This window comes from Drosophila montana, unplaced genomic scaffold, assembly GCF_035044405.1.
Source record: "Drosophila montana isolate Dmon_TW-CO22-7 unplaced genomic scaffold, ASM3504440v1 contig_786_1, whole genome shotgun sequence".
Classification (NCBI taxonomy): Eukaryota; Metazoa; Arthropoda; class Insecta; order Diptera; family Drosophilidae; genus Drosophila; species Drosophila montana.
In genome coordinates, this window is record NW_026999081.1 from 518,917 (window position 1) to 536,763 (window position 17,847).

Here is a 17,847-nt window from a genome sequence, read left to right on the forward strand (position 1 = left end):
GAAAGCTTTAAAACAGCTGCAAGCTGTTGGCCATATAAAGCATAAGCGCCGTAACAGAAATATAAAAATATTTAAAGCATATGAAAGATTCAAGTTTAATTTTTATGTATTCAGTAAATTTATAAAGTTTTAACTAGTAAGATGTATTTTGAATCAAGGCAAAGCAGTACAGCAAAAAAAATAAAAAGCTCTTGAAAGCTTATGATAGCCTATGAAAGCTTTAGTTTCGTTAAACGCCCATTCGAGAAGACAAAGCTGTCTTTTATATACTTACATTAAAAGCACATTAAATCAATTGCCTAAGCAGCAAGAGCAAGCAGAACAACATTGAACTGGAAAAGCTTTTGAAAGCTTTACATCAGTTAAAAGTTATTATATCAATTGACTAAGCGGAAATAGGTGTCTTTGATATAAATATTGAATCAAAAGTAAGCAGAATAACAAAAACAGGAAAAGCTTTTGAAAGCTCTACTTAAGTTAAAAGCACATTGAATCAGTTGACTAAGCACAAATAGCTGTGAAAGCGCATTTTCTAAAAGCCAAACTAGCTGCTGGGGCAAAGCTTTTAGATTGATTTTCAGCTAGCCTTCGAACCGATTCAGCCGAACTTTCAAGTGCAGACAGCATGGAAACATAAAGAGGAAAAAAAGTAGCGCATGCAGCGAAGCGGCAATGTTGTGCTCTTACGGCACAACATCAGGCAATATCTGGCAATGGGCGCTGGTAGGCGTGGCACTGGCACATCCCCAACAAGGTCAGGGCGTGAAACGAGCTGGAAATTGAATTCGAACTGTCATTGAATTTGGCATAAAAGTCTCAAAAAATCGATTGAGTGTGGCAGCACACGTGCTGCCAGTTGGCTTTCAAATTGCATTGTGTGGCGTTGCCAGACTGGCACGTTTTGTCAACGTTCACCTTGTCGCATGCCCGCCTGGCCGCCTGGCCGCCTGCCGGCCTCAAGCCGCAGCCTGCTGCGCCTTGCCTGCTCGGCTGCTATTCCCAAACTTCATTTGTAATGCACACTAATTGAAATGGAACGCACGGGCCGTTTTAATGCCTGGACTGTTGCCGGGGCCACAGGACCCAAAGGAGCTGCCGCTCTGCCAGCATTGGCAGCTGTCTGCTCCGTAGCATACCGCCGTAGCACAGTTTCCAGTTGCGCCTCCATCAACACGTTTCGGTTGGCGTAAATTAAGAAATTGAGTAACATCCAAGCCCGCACCCCCTCCCGGGCTTCAACTGGCAGCCGAGCGCGTGGCGCCCAGCCGTAGCGTCTGTCCCAGGACGACAATGTTGCTACATTGGCCTCAAGTTGACGCTGGCCGTAACTTCGACGCCTCTGCCTCCGGCATCAGCTTTTAATTACACACATTTTTGGCCCACGCTCCGGGAGAGCTGTGAGCTCCTTGTGGAATCTTCATCCAACGTCTGTTGCAATAGCTTCAAGCGCAATGACAATGCCATCAGCCCGAGTCGGTGTCGGAGTCGGAGTCGGAGTCCTCCAGCTCTTCATGTGTCTATCCAACCATTCAGATGTCTGTCCGACAATCTGTCTCTCTGTCTCTCTGCCTGTCTGTCTGTCTGTCTGTCTGTCTGACTGTTCCTCCCTCGGCGACCGCCACTCTGTCAAAGTTTAACTGCCTTTTGCATATCTTGGCATCTTCCGCAGCTCATAAAAAAGCCAAAGTGCGAGAACTTGTCAGCTTTTTATGTCCTGGGCCCCGAAAGCCCCAACGATACACTTATTTCCAGCTTCTGCTTCTCTTTTTCTTCCAAATCCAAATCAACAGCAATAAGAAAAACTTTCGTCAAGCAAAATTTCGAGATAGTTTCAACAAGCAAAAAAGCCACATGTGAAACAAATTTAAACACGCAAAAAACAAAAGTGCATTAATAAAATTATAAAAAAAAAAAAGACAACAGAAAACTGACAACCTTTGTGAAGAAGTTCTTAAATCATAATTTTACACAGAGCCCAATTTTCCGGCTAACTGCAACGAGTTTTGTCTGAAGCTAGGCAGATTGAATATTTCAGAAAATTCGGCTAGATTTCTAGTGTCTCGATTTGAGTTTAACTATATTTAAAATTATCGGTAAATGCGAAGTCGAATAAAGTGCACTTTGCCAAGTTTTCAGTCCTGGCCTTTCGAGCATACCTCGTAATTATAAATCTTGTAAAATGTTTCATTTACATTTAATATGCACTCCAAGCAATTTTGGAAAATTGTAGAAAATCAGTTAAGCTTTTTAGATAAGCAGCTGATAAGCTATCAGCTCATTTGACCAGATCTTTTTGAAAATTCATTGGCGACTTTCACACTTTTCGAAATGGCGCATGGATTCGCGGTGCCTCAATGCTTTTTCCCATTAACTTTATCATCAAACAAATGAAAACTTGAAGCTCCTTTTCAAAAATGTGCATAAAATGTTAGTGGAAATCTAATTCACGTATTGCGTAGATCCACTCCCAAGGGCTGAGAGTTTTGTTTCAAATTCGGACAAATATCTAGGTCCGAGCAAAGCCGTCTAATTAAATAAATATAATAGTTAATTTTCAATTTAACTATTCGTAACTGTAATATTCCAAAATTAAGTTAAAAATTTTAATTTAATTGCTTAAGAAAGCGCCGCGAATTTCTGCCCAAATTTAGGATAGTTTTAGCTACAGTTGAAACAAAACAAGAAACTCATAAAGGTGCTCAAGTGTTTTTGTTGCTGTTGCTGTTGTTGTTGTTGTTGTTGCTGTGTTATTGCAAGAAGAAGAGACAGCCGGAACGCAGTTTCCATCTGTCTACCGCACACACACACACACCCACACACATCCACACAGACACAGACAACTTTTAGCTTATCTAATTTCTTGGCAAGTGTCACGTTTCGACATTTGTCAGGTAACACGCACTCACACTCACACACACACACACACAGAGAGAGAGAGAGACACACATGTATGAAATTATGGCTTGAACGCCAAGGCTCAAAAGTCAGCGACTGCAAATTGACAGCAGTTACAGTTCGTTAAATACCAACTGGAGAGGGGGTGAAGGGTCCTGGAGAGAGTCGTAGATAGGGGTGCAAAATGCTGACTGCCTGGTTGGGATTTAGGGGGGGGGGGGGTATGGGGTCTGGCAAGGCCCGACAGACGGGGTTGCCAGACCGCAGATGTGTCATTGACTTAATAAAATCAAAATCAAAGCCAAAGGCACGCACACGCTTCTGGCAGTTAAATAGGGGTGCGGGGGTGACCATTGCGGGGCCTGTCTGTCTGTCTGTCTGTGTGTGTGTGTGTGTGTGTGTGTGTGTGTGTGTGTGTGGGCGTGGGCGTGGTAGTGGGAGAAGTGCCAGTCGGCTGTTCACTAATGAAGAGAAAATTTGCTGCGTTGTTTGTTGTTGTTGTTGTTGTTGTTGGAGACGCCTGATGGGAGGGAGAGATAGAGAGAGAGAGAGAGAGTGAGGGGGCGACATGCGAAACGAATGCTTGGCATACATGAGGGGCGGTGTGGGCGTGTCTAACATGGCAGCAGCAGCAGCAGCCCGCTGGCTGGCCCGAAGCGGGAATGCTGCCGGTGCGGACCACTGGGCGTATCACGGCCGCTGACAAGCGTGAAATTAATCGAAAAGCAATTCGGCGGGCGAGTCGACGCGACGCGACGCGGCGCAATGCGACGCGGCAATTCGACTTCTTTATTTTTTGGACACATGCCACATGGCACGAATCACAAAGTAGCATGCCACACACACACACGCACACACGCTGTGTGTGTGTGAGTGTGGTTGAACTAGCGCAAGTCCAGCTGATTCATTGCCAAAGCGAAGCTCCATCGAGCACAGCTCTGTTGGAGCCCAATTGTACATTTTGCATTTATTTTCATCCAACTTCATTTTTCTAGCTGCCCTCCACCATTTGACCTCCATTTCTTTGGCTGTGTCGGTCACTTCGGTTACTTTTGCCCTCCTCACATATCTCAATTTCTAGTGATTCGCATTTCACGCCGGGCCACTTCTCATCTTCGGTCACTTTTATCTGCTTGGGGAAGTCTTATTTTCATCTACTAAATTCCTTCAGACTTCTTCTTGTTTGCTGAGACTTATGTTGTTGTTCGGTGCACGGTTCGAACCAGCTTCCTTCCTGCCTTTGGGGCGCAGCTACTAGATATGTTATATTTATGTTTCGGGTCTGTTTTCTTGGACAAAGAGTTTGCTTAGGGATTCAGCTTTTGCTTAAAGTTGAATACGAAATTCGAACCAGTTCGATTCAAAGCCTTTTTGCAGCTTGTCTAACTCATAGGCGTACAATATTCCTTCAGTTTTGGCAATTCAAAATATGCTTCTTTTTATACAAGGTATTTTCTATACAAAGGTATTTGGGTTTTGAGACTGTTTTCTTGGGCAACTTCTTTGCTTAACGCATTAAATTTTAATTTGAAATTCGAGTTTGAACCAATTTGCAGCTACGTCTAATACTTGCGGTAGATATTAAAATTTGCTTGAACCAGCTTCCTGCCTTTGACAAGGTTAATAGACTTGGTTAAAATTACAGCTTATGCTTCAAATTAAATTTGAAATCGGAGTTCGAACCAGTTCGGTTCAAACCCTATTTGCAGCCTGCTCAAGTTGAACGAACTAAGTTTAAATTTCATCGTTAAAAATTTGCAGCCGCATTTTCCATCCATGTAAGCGATTAACTAAAACGCGTGAAATACGTTTCCAAAGAATTTTCACATGGATATTTGAAAGTTTTTACCAAAACCCGCTGTGATAAAAAGAAAAGCAAAAAAAACATGTTGCAGCAGCAGGTTTCCACCATCAATTTTTTGGCACTTGTGTGCGGATTTTTCCACAAGATTTTCATAGAAAAATTTCAAATGGGGCTGTGAAATAAAAATGCAGCGGCATGGCTCAAAAAAAAAAAAAAAAGGCAATATGAAGAACAAAACAAAAGAAAAAATATCTTTGGCAACAGCTAACTTGTTTGTTGTCAAAAATAGAAACTATTTTCAAACTCAGTCTAAGGTTTGAAATGTGCACCAATCAGTCAGTCTATCAGTCAATCAATCAGCCAGCTAGTGAGCAGAAAGACTTTCATATTTAGGACAAGGTATTCTGAGCTTTGAAATAAAAATAAAAGGGCTTTGTCAGGTGCCACGCTTTAGTTGAGAAAATCTGTGTGCGTAAGTGAGTGTGCACGTGTGTGTGTGTGTGTGTGTGTGTGTGCGTGTATTTATTTGACTTACCTGCCACAACAGTCTCGGAGCGCTGCAGACGCACCAGGACATGCTCGATAAGTCCCACATCTGTGCAGGCCTGAAGATTGCGAACGCTCTTTCGCAGAATCGCAATAAACACGCTCCAGATCTCGGCCTGAAATGAGAGAGAGAGAGCGTAAAAGACGGCATTAGTGAGCAGTCAAAGCAAGCAAAACTTTACAATGCATACCAAGTACTCAATTCTCAAGTGTGTGTGTGTGTGTGTGTGTGTGTGGGGGCCCCAGAGGGTCGGAGCAAAAAAGGTTTTTTTCCTTTTGCCCCAAGCAAATGTATTACGAAATCAAAGAAACGACTGCGATTGTTGTTGTTGTTGTTGTAGTTGCTCCACTGTCTGCCCAGTTCAATAAGCTAAGTAAAGTGCCACACAAACACAAAACACGCAAACACACACACACACACACACCAACACACAGTTACACACATACATATATGTATATGCAGAGAACCTGGCAGCAGCTCGCGCGCGCTTAGAAGTATGCAGCACTTTTTGCTGCAGTGCTTGTGTGTGTCTTTGTGCTCGCATGTGTGTGCCTAATGTAAACAGTCATTGAAATAAAGTAAAATAAAGTAAAATAATGGAAAATAATGGCAAAATAATCGCAAGCTCAAACCAAGGATCTGCTTCTGTTGCCGCTGCCGCTGCCGCTGCGGCTCATGAGTTGCTGCCAGCAGCCGCCGCAATCAGCAACTGATTCAGTGTTTGAGTTTCAAATGCGAGGCAGAGTGAATTGGGGAAAGGGCAGGTGCAGGGGCAGGGGCAGCTGGCAGGCAGGCGACGGGGCTGTGGCACTCGGTGGCTGGGCTGCCGGCGCTTGGAATGTATTATTGCCGCAATATTTGTGCGGCAAGCGGCAGCCACTTTTGGCAGGAAGGAAAAACGTTTTGGCGGTTTTTATGATTATTGCCTGCCACACACACACACACACACAGGCACACACAGGCACACTTGGGAGAGATTGCACTGTGAATTGGCCATTGCATAAACACAAAATTCATATAATTTTCGTTTGGTTTCTTTTCTTATATTTTATTTATTTTCATTTTTTATTTATTTTCCTTTTGTTTTCCCTCTTCTGACAAATGCAGACAATGAAAATGTAAACGTTTTGAGTGTTTATAATGAGCCTGCGGAATACTGAATACTAAAGCACTCGAGTACAGAAGCTCCTCAAAGCACCTCAAGCACCTCAACTTGTGGCTGTGGCGCATGCTGCGTATGCGTGATTTCCCAAAACAGTGCTGCAAAATGTTTAAAGCTTAAAGCAAACAGTTTTCAAATAGCTGAAACAGAATTGTTTCCTTTGTGAACTAGTTGAGACAACGGATGCGGTTCATTTTATGAACTGAACTAGCGTGTGACTCGATTTCGATGCAATTGAACCAACAATTATGTGTGGTTCATTTTCTTACGTGTGATCGGCTTGCTGTAGACAACAATCAGAAGATAAGGGGGAACATATTGATTGTAATACTTATATTTTAGTTTAATTTAATAAAAAGCTTAATAGCAATAAGCACTAATTAGTTACGCTAGTTACGCTAACAAAAGCTTGATGAGCAACGCAACAATTCGCAGCGCTTTAGTTCCGACTGGTTCATTTTTACAGCGTTTCTTAATGTAAGTTTGTGGGAATTAAATTTAATTTGCCGATTTTTTATTGGCGATGGTCTAATTTTGTGCCCAGGATTTGTGTGGAAATCAATGTGTGTGTGTGTGTGTGTGTGTTCTTTCCAGTTGTTGTTTTTGTATTTGTTCATTTTTGGTTCCCTTTGCTTTCATCGTTATCTGTTGCTTGGCTCGTTTTACGCATCATTTCGTTCACCATCCGTTTGGCAGCGTCTTCGCCCCTGTTTCCCTCCCGTCTATTCCCCCGTCTGTTCTTATCTCGCAGGCCTCGCGCTCGCCTCTCAGTGTGCTTGTTGTTGTTGCCTGGTAATGTACTGCACGCATAATTTAATTCGTCGATTCATAAATTGCCAACAAAAATTCACTCACTCAACGGCCGTGGGCGCCAACGGCCCCAGCTGCCATCCGGCGCTCCGGTCCACCTGCTCGCCCTCATCGAGTTCTGTGACTAAGGCTTTGCCGCTTTACAGCTGTCGCGCCAAAGCAGCTTTTCACTGTACAAATACGCATTTACATAAGCATATACCGTAAACATACATATACACATAAAATACATACATATATATATATATATATATATATATATATTTGTATATGAATATGTGTGTGTGTGCGTTGACGTGTAGGTGGAAACGCTCTGCTGTTGGTAATTTGATCAGTCCAGGCACCAATTGTGCCCAAAAAGAACTCTTAAGAACTCTTGCACACGCACACACATATAAACGAACACACATACAGATAAAGAGAATCAGAACAGTTCTCTGGCTGGCTTCAGCAATGCACCCCGGGGCACTTCTTACGCCCCGCATATAATGCCCTCTCCCCACCAGCCCTCCCAAATTTTCAACTGCTCGCTTTGCTCTGCTTGCTTGCCATTTTGTAGTTATATGCAATACCCTGTAAATTTGCATATGCATAAAGAAGATCGACTGGCTTTTGATTTTAACATCAACTTATGCTTACTTTTATCCTAATATATCTTTCATGGTCACATCTGAACACGGCAGAACATTGAGAAAGTTATTTCATTTGTTGCAAATTTGCTCATACGTTCTATTCCCGTTGCCTCGCTCCAGCCAGCAACAGGGTATGGCTCCGTCGAGCTGACTCGCTGTGGCCACATTTAATTTTGTGTTTTATCTTCAAATTTTGCTCATAGCAAAATACAAAGTTGATTTGACGCCGTTGCGTTTTGTTTTTACAGCATTATTTCTTAATAAGCGCCAGGCGGGCATCGTTTGCCGCCCCTCTCTTTCCCCCCCGCACTAATCCACCCACCCCAAGACGTGATACAACGAAAAATAAAAAAAGAAGACAGAAGCGTAGAGAAGACAAAAATTAAATAATAAGAGAGCAACTTCAGTCAGATTTCATTACGTAATTGGGTAGCAATTTCTGCATGGCGCAACAGCAACAACAACAACACCTACAACAACAACAACAATAGCTACAATAAGAGCTAGAAACAGACAAGAAACAGCAACAACATCGGCCACTGAGCACAAATTAAAATTTCGCCTTTTTATACTCTCGTGATTGTGTGTATTGTGATTTTGCCATAAAATCTGTAACACCCAGAAAATGACATCCCTAATGCTATATAGTATATATATTCTTGAACAGTCTGATCAGCAAAGTCGATATAGCCTGATAGCCTGACCAAACTCAACAATTACGATATTCACTATTCACCACACTTGACAGCAGCACCACAAGCAACATGTAAAAAAGAGCATTTAATCTGCGGCGTGCCGAAAATAGCTGTTCTTGCTTGTGTGCTTTTCTTCGGCTCTTTTCTGTTTCTTTTGCTTAGCTTTATCTGCAGCTCTAAAGCATGCTACATGCTAAAGCAGAGATAGAGAGTGGGTAATGTGAGAAATAAGCAGCTGAGAAGCAGTGGAGCAGTCGAGCAGAGACTGGCCTCCCTTTTGTTGTTGTTGTTTTTGTTGTTGCCGAGGTTAAATTGAGCATCGTCCGGCTGAAAGTCAAAGCACCACGCAAAAAAAAAGAAGCCCAACAACACAACAGATAAATTTGACTATGAAAAATTAAAAATTAAGTGCATTCCTTCTCTCAGGGTTCAGGGTCCTGAGTCCTGGGTTCGGGGTTCCATTTTCTTTAGCCGAAAATTCCTACATTGACCCGAAAATATGGCTAAACTTTAATTGCCACAAGACATTGTTTTTTCTAGGTCTAGTTACATTTTCTGTTCACCTTTTCTCTTTAAGTTCAAGTTAAGTGCGAGCTGTTTGATTTAATTCACAGTTTGCAAGTGATTTGCAGAAATTGCAGTTGGTCGAGGGCATTCACCCAGAGAGGGTAGCATAGCTGTAGCCGAGTCTATACTTGACAGCACATACATATATACATACATATGTATATACTTGAGTCGTGCTTAACTCTCAAGCTGTTTACAGGGAATTTATTCGTCGCTCATTATTTGCTGCCTGCAAATTGGCTGGCTGCTTGTGTTAATCAAGAATGCATTTCCTGTACAGAGTGTGGGGCAACGTGAAGAAGAAGCACAGAGTATACTACGTTCGGTTACAGGGTGTCTCCAAGCCGGGCACTACCGACTAGAACACTTTTACTTGATTTTCTCGCGCTTATTTTCCACTTTATCAGCGATTTGTTTGCCCCCCTCAGTAGCTTACACTTCACTTTACCACCGAGCCAACCCTCCCCCCCTCTACACCCGCTGCTTCCAACCCTAGCCACTTGCATGCCTTTTACAGCTTGGCGCAGTCAAATCGTTTCGTTTCAATAGAATTTCAATAAATTTATCAACGTGCCGCCCGCTGAGCCCGTTTGCCCGTCTTCGAGACGCTGTCGCCGTTCAGCCCGCGCCTTCTACTTTATATCAGCGCCATGGCCGGCAGCAGCAATCACAGGGAGTCGATGAGGAAGAGGAAGAGGAATAGGAAGAGAGGGAAGAAATTGCAGCAGCAAGAGCAGCAAGAAAGTCGCATCGTTTTTGCATGCCAGCATTGCCAGAGTTGCCCCCTATTCAATTTCATCACCCGCTCCGTTCTATCTTTATGTCATCTTTTTAGTGTCGTGCTGCAGCGTTGCCCGCGCGTCTCTCAGTCCCCAACAGAAGCTGTCGGTCGCCACCTCTATCCCGCTCTCCCGCTCTCCCTCTCTTCCACTCTCGCCCTCTCGGTCTCCTTCTCTGCCAATGTCTTTGGCATGCCGTGCAATGCGCTTATGCGCTTCCTTCCTTCCTTTGCGCTATTTGCCTGCGTCTCTCTCTCTCTCTCTCTCTCTCTCTCTCACTCACTCTGCCTCTCCCTCTCTCTCACGATGTGTCTTTGCTTCTAACTGGATTCAGCTTTACCTCACGTCTCCCCTGCCTCAGGCTCCAGTCAACAGCCAACTGTTTTCTTTTTTTTTTCTTTCCTGCAAATCTGCTGCAGCTCTAACGGAAATTTATTATTGACAACAGCTGCCGTTGCAATGCAAACAAGCGGCAGCAGGCAGCCAGGATGCACACACACACACACACGTATTCACTTCTATATATATATATATATACGTATGTGTGTGTGTGTGCGTATATAAAAAGTGGCAGCAGCATCAGCAGTTTGCGGGTTAAGTAGCGTGGCCTCTGTCTCTGGCGCTGGCACCAGCAATCCACAAGCCTCAATCCTTCCTCCTTCTATTCCCCCTCCCCACTCCCCCACCATCCCTTCGACCCCCACAAATCCGAGAGATACTGAATGTCATTGGCGTTGCTGATGTGCATAACATTGACACAAAGTGCAGAGGCAAATGCATTGCCAGGATCTGCAGCCATCAGACACAGTGGTGAGCTACGGGTGTGGGGCGGGGAGGAGAGGGGGGGCGCTGGCATGGCAGGCCATTTACTTTTGAGCATTGACAGGCGACAAATTTGTCAATTTGCGTGTGCATTGAAACGTTGAAACTAAAGCATGCCAGACATACGCACTGCACACATTCGAGACAATATATCAATTGAATCTATCAATTTAACTAAACTCAGTTGATATTGCACTTCATTTATCTGGCATCAAATTGCATATTCAATCAAGGAAATGGAAACAAATCTTGAGGCAACTTTATCAGTCATGTTTCAAATGAATTAAATGTTAATTGGAATCGCATTCATATTATTCACAATTGTTATCTTTGGCTTTGACACTTTGTGGGCAGCTTATTGGAATGTGAGTGCATTTCTATGAGAATTTCAAGAAATTTTGGGCTAGCTAAAAAAATGCTTGCGTTTAGTATATTTTAGATTATAGTCTTAAAAATAACATTATGCAACAAATGAAGCCTGGGTTGAGATTTCTATAAGCTGGCTGTCTAAACTGGCTTATATTAAATTTCCTTTTATCTACTAACTAACTGAATGACTTGATATCTTTTGTTATTCCTCTTTTCGTTCTTTCTGCTTTGATAACATTTTAAGCATAGCATTTAAATTGGAGCTTATGTCACAGATTTATCTCAGTTTTGTATTTGCTTGGCGACACATTTGTCGCCTGGCTAACACATTTGTCTTGCTTCATAGCTGTTAGTGGCTGCTGTTGTTGTTGTTGTTGCTGCTGTTGTTGTTGCTCTTGCATTGCACTTTGCTGGCAATGGCAGAGACCGAACCGAGCGCTGAGAACTCGCAGGGCTCGTCTGAGTCAACGTTGTGTGGCAGCTGCCGCTGTCAGTCACTCACTCAAGTGGCAAGTGACAAAGGGCAATCACTTGTGACCGATGTGACCCGCCGGGGACTTGCGAAGCTGCCCCCCCCCCCCCCCCCCCCCCCCCTTAACCACCCAACCGGCCCAACCCTCTCTGCCCTGACCTGCTGTCCACTTGACGCCGTCAAGTTAATTGCGGCGCACTGTCAAAAGTATTTTGTTTCAATTTATTTTTAGCTAAATTTTATTTATTTAATTAATTTCAACCGCAGCGGCCGCACCACGCAAGGGTTGCCACATATATAAAGACCGCATTGCGCAAGGGTTGCCACATTTATAAAAACAACTCAAAAAAACGGAAAGTCAACATTTACCAACATTTGCCATTGTTATTTTCTCTCTTATACTTGCAAATGCCAAAAAAAAAAAATAAATAGGGCTCACGTTTAATTATTTGTTATAATAGGGTTGTCTTATTTCGGGTTTTCGTTATTTTTTTGTTGTGGGTGCGGTTATATAGTCTAACTTTTTACCCTTTTTTTGGGGGCAAAATTAATCGGTTTCACAGTATAGAATAAATAGCGACAGGCTACAGTCAAACAAAGACTTATACTCACAAAAATGCACTCTTATACTCATACTCATGTACATACTTATACTCATTATACATGTACTCATCATCCTCATAGTACTTCTGCAATTAGAACATACCTATACATACTCATTTTTATTCGATTATTCATTGTCAGATACTCAGACACGTATACTCATATATAATTCATATATTATAATCACTCTCATAGTAATTAACATGCTTTTTCACATACTTATACTTATATGCATACTCCTCACTTATGCTCATACATATTTTGATACCTGACATTAAGCATATACTCACACTTATAATCAAACTTATATTTATACTTATACCCATACTAATTCCCACCTATATACCTATACGTATGCTCATACATATGAGTATAAACATGAGTATAAGTGTGAGCATGGATACAGTTATATACTCATACTTATAAACCTACCTTTACTCTTTGCACTAAATTTTTACTTATATTCAAACCTAAGCTAGTACCCATATTAATAAATATACGCATACACGTATTCAAAATCACACTTCTACTCCGACTCACTCTCATAACCTGCATTCATATTGTATTCATGGCTTACCCACAACTTTAATATGGCGATCAGGTTTTATTTGACTCTCGTATTGCAATGGGATTCCATCTGGTTGGAAACGGGTTTGGCTGTCAAGTGCCTGAGCACCGGAGTACCGGAGCACCGGAGCACCGAAGCACCTGAGCCGGGCACGTCTCTAGGCTCAGTCGCCCGTAAAGGCGTCAGAAATCGTGCGCGAGTTGTGAAAAACGCGCGCGCGACTCTCTAGCGAGGCGTATGAAGTCGCGTGGGGCAAGCAGCCAAAAAATAAGGAAAAGAGAATGAAAGAAAAGGGTTGCCACCCACTCAACGAAGCAAATCAGCAGCAACCTTTTGATGCCAACTTCGTACCTTAAATTGAATTATAAAAAGGTGTCACAAAAGTCAACAGTTGAGTGGTTCCGAGTTGATTCCCAATCCCCCTTAGCGGCCTACTTGAAAAAGAGACCGTTGAGCAAAAGGGTTGCTTAGCTGAAAGCACACACCCACACCCACTCACACCCACTCACACACACACACACACACAAATACAAACCCATTCACGTAAAATAAGTAAAAGGCTCGCCTAGAGATTGATGTGATTTTAAGCTGAATACGAATTGATTCAGGCGTGCACTAATATTCAAAAGTTCGCTCTGCACCTGTGCGTGATATGATCTGCTAAGGTTATTTGATATCTTTATCTCTGGCTGCAAAAAGGCTGAGTATTTAAGAGGGACTTGCTAAGCTTATTTTTGCCGCAATGCAAAAGTTTTCATACATTTTGTGTGGGCATAAAGGTCTTTCACTTCCACTTAACTTTCACGAAACTGAGCGGATTTATGTAAGAAGTGCTATTTGTACGGCTTTCAGACCCCGTTCGACATACAAATTCGTTGTCTAGTCTGGCTCTCTCTCTAGATTCGTCTTTATATTATAGCCGAAACATAAGTCGGACTTGGTCGCGTCGGACCAGCATATCATATAGCTAACATAGGTATAATCGGTCGAAAATGATGTTTCTGTGTGAAAAACTTTGTTGTTTTAAAGATATCTTGACTAAACTTGACATTCATTTGTTTTATGGGCTTAATTGGAACAATTGCGCAGGTATAATGCTTTTACAAATTATATACATATATACACAAAAAACTTATTCGATTTAAATGGGATTTGGATAGAAAACAAAACTTAATTATTTTCATTTTAAGTTATTGTTTTCCTTACTCTACGATTTCAACATATCAAGCCCCAAGCCTCAAGAGTGTGGAAAACGTTAGCACACTCACACTTTCACAAACACACACATACACACACTTTCCCACACAAGCTTACCGAGTGCGTGTTTCGAGACGCGACTTGCGCGCGCTTTTAAACGCGTGCGCGCTTTAAATTAATTTATATGCAAATATTTGGCAAAAAGCAAATCGCTTCTAAGCCAAAAAAGGAGCACTGCCACGCCCATAAACTTGAGCAAGCCTTTCTCAACAGACTCGCGATTTGTGTAAGTGTGCGTGCAAGTGTGCGTGTGTGTGTGTTAAGATTTGAGTTTCTGTGAATTGGAAGCCAATGGAAATCGCATTAAAAATTGCTCGCCACGCGGCCGCACTAAAAACAAAACAACGAAAACTTTGCCCATCAGTAGGAGGCGTAGGGTGGGGGGCGTGCCAGCAAAGGAGGCGCCCACCGGCGATGCATTGGCCATGTCAAACATGGTATTCAATTGTGTCTTTGAATTCGAGCCGGCAAAGTGGACGCAACCAGCAGAAGCGTGCAGCATATGCGTGGGCGTGGCTGTGGCAAGGGCGCAACTGCTGCTGGTTGCTTTGAATTTGTGCAAAACTTTCACGTTGACATTTCCATAATAATTTTTTGCTTTTCATTTTCCTTGTTTTTTCTTTTATTTTTTCTGGTATATTTTTGCCCCTTTCTTTTTTTTATTTTTTTCGCCCGCAAAAAGTTTGCCATTCTCTAGCCGCACGGCTGACTGCGAGACGCCAACTGGCAGCAGGGGGGAGGCTAGCCCCTTCCCGCAGATCTACTGACCGCCGACTGGCCCGGCGGTGCTGCCAGCTTTTTTGCATATTGATGAGTCGTTGATGCCAACGGGCCCTGCGAATTTCTGTGCCTAGACGTACGTGGACCTCGGGGGCATCAAAATTGAATGACAAAACGCATGTGTGTGTGGGTGTGTGTGTGTATGGCACTCCACCCCCCGTCTCTGACAGCATTCAATCCTTTTGCGAAAGAAAGGTGTAGGGTGGTGGTGGTGAAGGGGGGGGGGGGGGTAGGTAGGTTAAACACATGTGCGCACTTGGAGTTTGACAGCTAAGCCCACAAGCCAAAAATGCAAAGCAGCTCAAAAGTATTCCAAACTGTTTTCACAAACCCTGACAGTCCCCCCCCCCTCCTTCCACCACCCACTACCCCCTACAGCACACACCCATGGCACACACACAGAACACGCTTGTGCCACGCCCATGCGCTCATGTGCTCTGCCCTTAGGACTTAGTATTTGTGTCTCAGTTCGCGTCAAAGCAGAATTGTTAACAGACCTTTATGCATATTTCATGTCTCATGACAGTGAACACAACAACAACAACAACAACAAAAACAACCAACAAAAAACAAAAAAGGCAAATAAACCACAAAAAAAAAAACACATTTGTTACTTTTTTGCTTAACTTTTCTTAAATTTTTGGACTGTATTCGAAAACTTGCCGTGAGGCCTTTTCAAATGACATTTCAATTTTCATTTGTACACATTTTTTAAGGCTTAATTTAAATTTTTTTTTTTTTTGATAGTTTTGGGCCTGAAGCTCTTTTTGCCGTTCACTGAAAGCTTTTCAAAATGTAAAATGAAAATTTGGATGAGAGAAAAATTACGCGTTGCAGTTGAACAGGAATATATACAAAAGGCTATTTGTATTCGATGCATTAAGCTTATTTATATACACTAATATATATATATATTTTTATTTTTGATATTTGTTCTAACACATTGCAAGTAAGCTGTTTTCCAACACTACCCAATATGAGCTTGGTTATGTAATTATAAATAGTATATAATTATACTTTTATACCCTTGTAGATATGGAATGTCTTGAAACTTTGCATAAGTTCGTCTGTCTCTTACAAGCAGATCATGTGTCTAAGCCGGACGGATTGGACGACTATATCAGATAATTGCCATAGGAACGATCGTTCCAAAAGTAGCTTTCCATTGGAAAACTTTTATTACGATATCTTACCCAAATTGGCCATTTGTAAGATTCCCTATGCTCCCTACATATATGTAAAATCTCATCAACATCGGACCACTATAACATACAGCTGCAAAAATATAAAAATATATATGTATCTGCAAAAGGGAAATGTCGACAAGGGTAAAGGATGTTCGGCGTGCCGCAGATACTCTCACTTTCTCCTTATTACCATTTTTACAATAAGTTGAATAAGTTATAAGCAATCCACAAAACTTTGTTAAGCAGCACTGGCTAGCTACATGTCTTACACAACACTACGCACGCCTGAACGGTCTGGACTTCGTACCCAGAATCTGCCATAAAAACCCGACTATAGACCTACATATCGAGTCTAATTGCAAATCAAATTGGAAATTTGGTGAATTGAATTGAAATTTAACTAGCAACTCTTAAGTTAATTTCGATTTAACAGCTTCGCTTTTGTATGCCATTTGTCAGGCGAATCTTTTCTACTGTTACTGTTCATTTCTTGTTCTTGCTGTTTTTGTAATTTTTTTTTTGGGCTGCTTTTGTCCTTTTTCATTGTGTTTGTTGTATTGTACTTAAAATGCTATTAACTCGCACTGGAAACCAAATTTAAACTTGTGCGGCTTTTTGGCTTGACGGTCTTTGGTTGATTCTATTTTACTTATAGATTTGCTGCTCCTCTTATTTTTTGCTCTTCTTTTGGTATTTTTTTGGGGCTATATTTTTTGTATGCTTTTCAAGCGTCTACTTAAAAATACATTTACACTTTAATGGCGCGACAAAAGAAGGAGAACAAAAATGGGAGCGCAGTACAAAAAACAAATCAAAAAGAAATTAAATGACCTTTTCACATTGCGGCGGCTTTTTTTTAAGCACTGCCAACAACAGGCAGAGAACGGTAAGCCCTGTGTGTGCTTTTGTGCGCTTTGTGTGTGTGTGTGCCAAGTGTGCGTGTGTGTGCCAAGTGCGCGTGTGTGTGCCAAGTGCGCGCGTGTGTGCGCGTGTGTGTGTGTGTGTGACGCTTACGTGACGCCAATGAATTTTGCCAAAAGGCGCCCCATAAAAAAAAATACAATTGGCTAAAATGAAGACCACTGTGCGTGTATGTGTTTGTGTGTGTGTGTGGCAACTCTGTCACCATATTTGCATGGCATTCAGTTCGATTGTCTACGACTGACAATCATTCATATTTAATGTGCGGCGTTCGCTTTGTGTATTTTGGGCTTTTGGCTATTTGCCAGCTTCAAAATGCAAAATTTGTCTGCACAGTGGAACTGTGTTTAGTCGGGTTCCACTGTGCGTAGCTGGCAACAGTAGCTGGCGCGCCACTTGCAGCTAACTTGAGGCCATATGAACACATTAATTGACTTTAATTGTTATTCGGCCAGCAGGGTTCTATTTGGAATAACATTCCATCAAGAGCTGCAGCAGGAGAAGTTTTTGATATATTAGGAAATTCATTTGATGCAAGCCCTTCTTTTCGATTCTCACATATCTTGAGCTTGCGATGTTTGTTTATTTTCATTGCTGCACGCTTATAATTCCCAAAGGGTTGTAGCCGCAAAAGTGTGGCCAGATGTTTGCAAAACGGAAGCTGATGGCAAAAGTCTGCTGATGACAGAACCGTGAAAATATTGAATTCAATCACGTTTTGGTTTTTATGCAAAATGTGCTTAATTAATCTTAACTAAGAAACAACAATAATATGGCTTATTCGATCAAGAATATATATGTACTTCAAACAATATTCCAAAACAGTATTATGAAAGCTTGTTTAGTATTTAAATACCAAAGGAAATACTGAACACTAGAGCCTGGCACGCCTGGACGTGGCTGTGCTGGAAGGGTTACGCTTGCTGCCCGCGGTCACTAGCGAGTGGGCGTGGCAGCTGTGCATAGCAAATGGAGAG

At 42.3% G+C, this 17,847-nt stretch overlaps 1 protein-coding gene across 9 annotated transcripts in view; it reads right to left on the reverse strand.

The window, feature by feature from the left end:
* Nucleotides 1-17,847, reverse strand: part of rg (rugose) — a 259,509-nt gene that overhangs the window by 46,832 nt on the left and 194,830 nt on the right. For all 9 annotated transcript variants that reach the window (XM_064698965.1, XM_064698960.1, XM_064698958.1 and 6 more), the window contains exon 3: nucleotides 5,235-5,361. In XM_064698965.1, coding sequence (XP_064555035.1) covers nucleotides 5,235-5,361 — 127 coding nt within the window. The remainder of the gene's footprint in view (nucleotides 1-5,234; nucleotides 5,362-17,847) is intronic.